The sequence below is a fragment of the Limulus polyphemus genome, unplaced genomic scaffold, assembly GCF_000517525.1.
Source record: "Limulus polyphemus unplaced genomic scaffold, Limulus_polyphemus-2.1.2 Scaffold8950, whole genome shotgun sequence".
NCBI classification, from domain to species: domain Eukaryota; kingdom Metazoa; phylum Arthropoda; class Merostomata; order Xiphosura; family Limulidae; genus Limulus; species Limulus polyphemus.
This window is the reverse complement of record NW_013674560.1, coordinates 19110-25100: the sequence shown is the minus strand read 5'-3', so window position 1 is coordinate 25100 and position 5991 is coordinate 19110. Positions and strand designations below refer to the sequence as shown.

Genomic DNA, 5991 nt, shown 5'->3' with positions numbered 1-5991 from the left:
CCAACAATACTTAGAAATAGTTTCAACACTTACCAAAACACAGTTATTAATAAAACATTTATCATAAATAATAATGTAATCAGGAAGAAAAAAACAAAGAAAAACCTATTTCCAAAAAATATACAGCAAATACAATATTCCAACAATACTTTTCAATATTAATACAATATCGATTGACATACAGCAATAACTATATCCTTCAGTAACTATCTTGTGACTCTCTCTTAGTGAAGCTTCTGGCAGGGTATTTATTCACAGAGTAGGTGACGAGAGTACAACCTCATGTGATCATAAATTTATGTACTCTTTTGCTACATTAAAAGTATCTGTATGTCACTGCAAGGGAAACTGGTGTTAGTGTTATCACACACACATATATTTTTTCAAAATGCAAATGATTATGTAGAAGGTGAGTTCACATTTTAATGCAAATATAAATTCATGGCTAAATTAAATGATAGAAGGAAATAATAAATGAAAGATAAACACAACCATAATAATAAAAAAAATTAGAATTTGCTATTTCACAAGAGGGTGTCTAATTGAGGTGCTTAAAATTCTAAAGGAAATTGATAGTGTTGATGCCTCATCTTTTTTCATATTCAATGGTAAGACTAGGAGACATAAATATAAATTTTGGCATGGATAGACTGATCTTTAGCTAAAACAGCTTTGTTTCTAACAGGATGGTTGGCTTTTGAAATGGATTGTTTTTAGATGTGGATGCAGTAAATTTAAGGTAATGTAACGGAAGACTTGATAAATACTTGAACGATAAGGGCTGGCTCTGATTGTTTTAATTTTATTTTAAAGTTTAGTGGATGGGATGGCGTAAATGTTCTAAAAAAAATTCCCTTGTTGTCATTAAATTATATATGTTATAAATGGATGACTTACTAGAAAGGTTTCTGAGGAGGGCTACTAGAATGAATCTGAGAAAGGAAGGGTTATAGGGATAGGTTAAGATCTCATACCTTTTATTCTCTTGAGAAAAGAAGGGAAAGGGATGATCTTAATAAATTTTACAAGATTATCCAATGGATCAACAGAATAAAGACCTGATTTTTTTTTAGCTATATTCTGAAAATAATAGAACAAGAGAACATAAGTATTAACATTTGGAAAAGATGGGCTAGGTTCCTGTTAAGACAGTTTGATTTTTTCATCAGGATGGATGCTTTTGGTAGTAGTGTAGGCAGCACTTTAAATGAGTTTTGGGGTAAATTTTCCTCATGGGTGTGTTTGTAAGGATAGCCTCAAAAGACCAAATGGTCTCATGTTTTTCATATGTTATCATTATTTTTATTAGTAACATATCTATTGTCATTAAACAGTTTTCCATTGATATTGATCTCATTTGTCTGGTCAGATTAGAAGTTTTGAGATACTATATGTATATTTGATTTACATGTGTCAGTTGTACTGTTATAAAATTTTTACATGGGAGAAATATTAGTGTTGTGGAGGGTCAGAAGGATTTGTGTAATGACTGATGAAAGCTAAAGTATTTGGCTGAATGTTTAGTATTGGTGAACAATGAAAATAGGGGTTCTGGGAAATTATAGAAATTTTGAGTTCAGGATCAGGGAGGTTATCATCACATTGAGCGGAACTTTGATAAGGTCTCATTTGATTTAAGGTGTTTTAGTTTTGGTCCAGTTTATTATTAAAGAAATTGCTTACTTTAATTAACTTTGGAGATGTACTTCAAAAATGATACTTGTTTTGAAACATTTAAGCTATGAAGAGAGACTCGTACTTTGAAGGTTTTTTTTTTCTTTGGAGCATAGAAGAAATATAGATGACATGATTCAGGTATTAATATTATTAGGGGGTTTGGATCAACTACTTACTTGGGTGTGAAAAGGGTGTTATATGGTGGAAGGATAATGTTGGAGATAAAATCTTGAAAATTAGGTAAACTAAGTATGAGCAGTGGAAGCTCTGGCCCAAGCTGGTTATCAGGCAAAGTGTTTCCCTGTTAAGAGTTATTAACCTATGGAATGGTATACCAGTTGATGTAGTGTGTACTGGTAGGTAGAATACTTTTAAAATTTATGTTGAACATTATCGTGGATGTGAGGTGTACTATATTTAAGTTGGGCTGACCTCTATAGGCCAGATGACTTTTTGTCACCTAGTATTTTTGTATATTCTTGTTAAATGGAAGGCACTCAATTATTTCTTCAATCAATTTGAATGGTAAGCACTATTCAGATAACTAAACTAAGGGTAAATTTTTGAATCTCAAAGAACATTTATAGCCCATCTCATGTTATTTTCTGTTGAAGGAAGTCATTAGTTCACTCTGTAAGGTACTGATTAAATCTCAGTCTTATTTCTGTAGTGGTAAAAATGCTAGAGATTCTGGTAAAAGAAGCTTTACAAAATCATTAATTGAAATATCACAAGATTATAACAAAATTGGAAATTTAAAAACCTCTAAATAGGGATCATAAAAAAAAAAAAGAAAGCAAACAATGCTGGAGATACTGTATACATTATTTATTCAAACTACAAACCTCTATTTTGACTCCATGCTGTTACCTTGAGCTACATTTGAAGTCATGCTCAACTGAGGGCAAAGGAGTACTTGACATGCAGGTAACTTTAAACATTGTAATGATAACAAAAATGGGTCATGATGATTTACTGGAGCTATTAACTATTTGATTGCATTAGTTTGAGATGTAAAATGTTAAGTTGCAGCTGGAGATTGTCATGAGGTTTTGTTTGAGAATATACTGAACATTTATAGTTTCTGTGTAACTAAATTATCTCTCTCTCTCTCTCCCTATCTATATATATATATAATGCATAAGCCTAGACTAAGACTCAACCACCACTAAGTATGTATAACCTTTTACAAGTAGAAAATCAGCCTTTTCAAATAAAACATGTCTAAAACATCGCATTAAATAAACATTCTTGTCTTTTAACCTTTTCTCAAGAGGAGTCCCTTTAAATGCTTTTCTGCACAAGCCACTGTGTTACATTCAAAATTTAATTGAACACCTTTACTCTCAGTGTATGTGACTCAAATTAACACTATAATTTATGTTATGATTCAAAGTTTTATTTTATCTAAGTTTTAAGTCTTTTAAAAACTACTTAAAACTTTAGATGTATCATCATATGACCAACGAGTTAGGCAAATTCTCTACTTTGGCTCTCTATATCTTCAATAATACAATGGGCGTTGAGTAGAGATACATCTAGACAATAAAATGCTTACATAACCTTTAATCGATCATTTCAAAGTTCTCTGAATTAATACAGTTAAAGAAAGTAATAAATTTTTTCAATCCCTGACAGCTGCCATGGCTACTTTCAACAGATTTGTTTGAGCTTTATAGCCTACATGTAAGTGTTACATACACATTTGTGTAATCATTAGAAAGAGGTCATTTTACAGTATAATCTAACAATGGTTAATTGAAATTGGTGCCAAGTTATCATCATGTAGTACATGTAATTGCCTGTAGTATTGTTGGCTGCTCGATCGACTGTACGTTTACAGTTGTTTCTTACCTTAATATGAAAATAAATATGCAAATGAAATATGAAAACTATAAGACAAAGAAAAGTATTTTAATACTTAAAGTTAAAATCACCTTGCACTCAAACTATTTTAACAGTTGAGTGCAAATAACATTTTTATTAGAAAGAATTAAATGAAATAATGTCATTCTTTTTGTACAAAATACTTATAAACTTTAACAAAATCTTAAGAGGTTTTGTGAGGAACACTCAGAGTTACTGTATGATTTTTTGCATGCATGTCCTTTCCCAGTCAAAGTGATGCAAAATGTATTGGTCCATGCTGAAAGGGTTAATTATTTACCATAAGGTACTTTCTATAATTATAAAAAATGAGAATGCTTTTTATTATTACAACCATATTAGGTATTTTCAGTCATCATTTAGCATCTATCCAGAGTTAGACTTTTGTATTTGTAAATAATAATAGCATATGTATGCATAAAATACAAACTGTAGATACTAATACTGTTTCTAATGCCTTACTATAGCAGTTTGTTGTCACTAAACAGAGTGATAAAGTTGACAAAAAGACTAATAACTGTGTAATACCATTTGAAGTTTTGTGATTTTGTTAATAATTTCAATATACTTGAAGTATATATTGATATATGTATTATGTAAAAATCTGTTAACAGAATCATAGTACTGCCAAATTATCACATGAAAGTTAACCATACTTAAAATGGCAGCTTTAACCAGAACACCACTTCAGACTGTACAAGAATCAGTCATTTCAGAGCAGGTAAGAGTCTTGTGTTGAAATGTTTTAGTTCTTGACTAAATGTTTGGAAACTAACTTAAGAATATGTATAATGTGTAAATTTAAGGGTTACAAGTTTAGTAACTTTTCAGTTTTTGTACAAAATTAATGTTTTTCAAAAGGTTAAGATCAATAAGTAATCTGTACATTGTATTGTTTTCATCTTATGATAATGAGATACATATGTTTGTAGGTTTGAAAAGTAGCCCTGCATGATTGTGCAAGTTATTAATACATCCTTTGTACCTATATATTTATTAACAGGTTGAAGAATCAACCTCTATTCCACGAAGTTCCACTTTAAGAAATAGGTCATCAGAAGAGCCACATGTTGAAATATACAAGCTTTTAAAAACAATAGGCAAAGGAAATTTTGCAAAAGTGAAATTAGCTAAACATTTGCCAACTGGAAAAGCGGTAAAAAATGCGATAAACCTTTAGATTTAGAATGCAATTTGCATTAATTAAATAATTAGACACTCTGGTTAAATATAATGTCCAGAATCAAATTTATTTTTCATTATTTTGTCATTGCAGTGTTTAGAAAAAACTACTAGATAATGATACTTGTATACAGGTTTTGTGGTTATATGTGTATACCAATACAGGTGAAGGAATTTTCAAATTGTAACCTTTTACCTCTCAGTTTTCTATGAATATTTATAGCCTGCTCTGGAATTATTTTGTAGATACAATGTGAACACATTTTATTGCAATTTAGTATTAAGAGTTTTTTAAAGAAAGTTTGTAGAGTTAAAAATTAAAGATGTAGCATTTATTTATTAATGGTATGAGTTTGCCTTTGTTATCTATGTGATGAAATGTTATGAGAAACTATTGAGCTTGCTTTTGTAATAGTTTTGACTGCTAAATATGCAGCAGTGGTAGATAATGCCCACATTTTATTTGATTGTTGGTATTAATGTAATAATTAGTTTAATTTACATTATATTTTGGTATTGTTTACTTTGCCTAAGCAACAACCTATATTAAGCAGTAATACACAGTCAAACACTGCTTAATATAATAGTTTGTGATGTATATATTCATATGAGAGAGAAAATAGTCATGTTAAGATGTTCTTTATATAATGCCTTATGCTGGTGAAGCATGATCTATTGATCAGTAGTTTGTATGACATCACGATGGTACTGATGATAATATTTTACAAATCTCTTTACTATCAGTCTACTACATGTTTCTGGTGAGAAACATAATTATATCTCGACCACACACTTTGTGTTTGACAAAAATGCTGTTATGTTTCTGCATATTGGAAACCCATAATATAGGGCGAGTAAAGAAAGACATGTAAAAAGCTTTATTAGTGTTATGATGTAATATCACATAAACCACTGTTCTTATAGTAAGAAACGTCAAGTGTACAGTAAGTAAATTAAAAGAAATTTTATGAAGTAAATTATTTTCAGTGTAATATATATATATATATATATATATATAAATAAATAAATATGTATGTGTGTGTGTGTGTGTGCCATTTTGTTCTTGAAAGACTATAATTTGAGTTTGGGTCTTTTGCAGGTAGCAATTAAAATAATTGATAAGACACAACTTAATCAATCAAGCCTTCAAAAGGTAAAAACTGTTCTTTTGTTTTCAAGCATGTACACAACGTGGTCATAAGTAAATAAACACCACCTTTTCAGAAAAAATGAAATTTTTCAGTC

The 5991-nt window shown here is 29.9% G+C and overlaps 1 protein-coding gene across 3 annotated transcripts in view; it reads left to right on the top strand.

The window, feature by feature from the left end:
• The window catches only part of LOC106475664 (serine/threonine-protein kinase MARK2-like), a 17187-nt gene that overhangs the window by 6049 nt on the left and 5147 nt on the right, over positions 1 to 5991 (top strand). For 2 of the 3 annotated variants that reach the window (XM_022379720.1, XM_022379722.1), the window contains 3 exons: positions 4179 to 4285; positions 4568 to 4720; positions 5846 to 5899. In XM_022379720.1, the coding sequence (XP_022235428.1) occupies positions 4226 to 4285; positions 4568 to 4720; positions 5846 to 5899 (267 nt within the window). In that variant the 5' untranslated portion in view covers positions 4179 to 4225. The remainder of the gene's footprint in view (positions 1 to 4178; positions 4286 to 4567; positions 4721 to 5845; positions 5900 to 5991) is intronic. The other variant, XM_022379721.1, reaches the window with a different exon arrangement.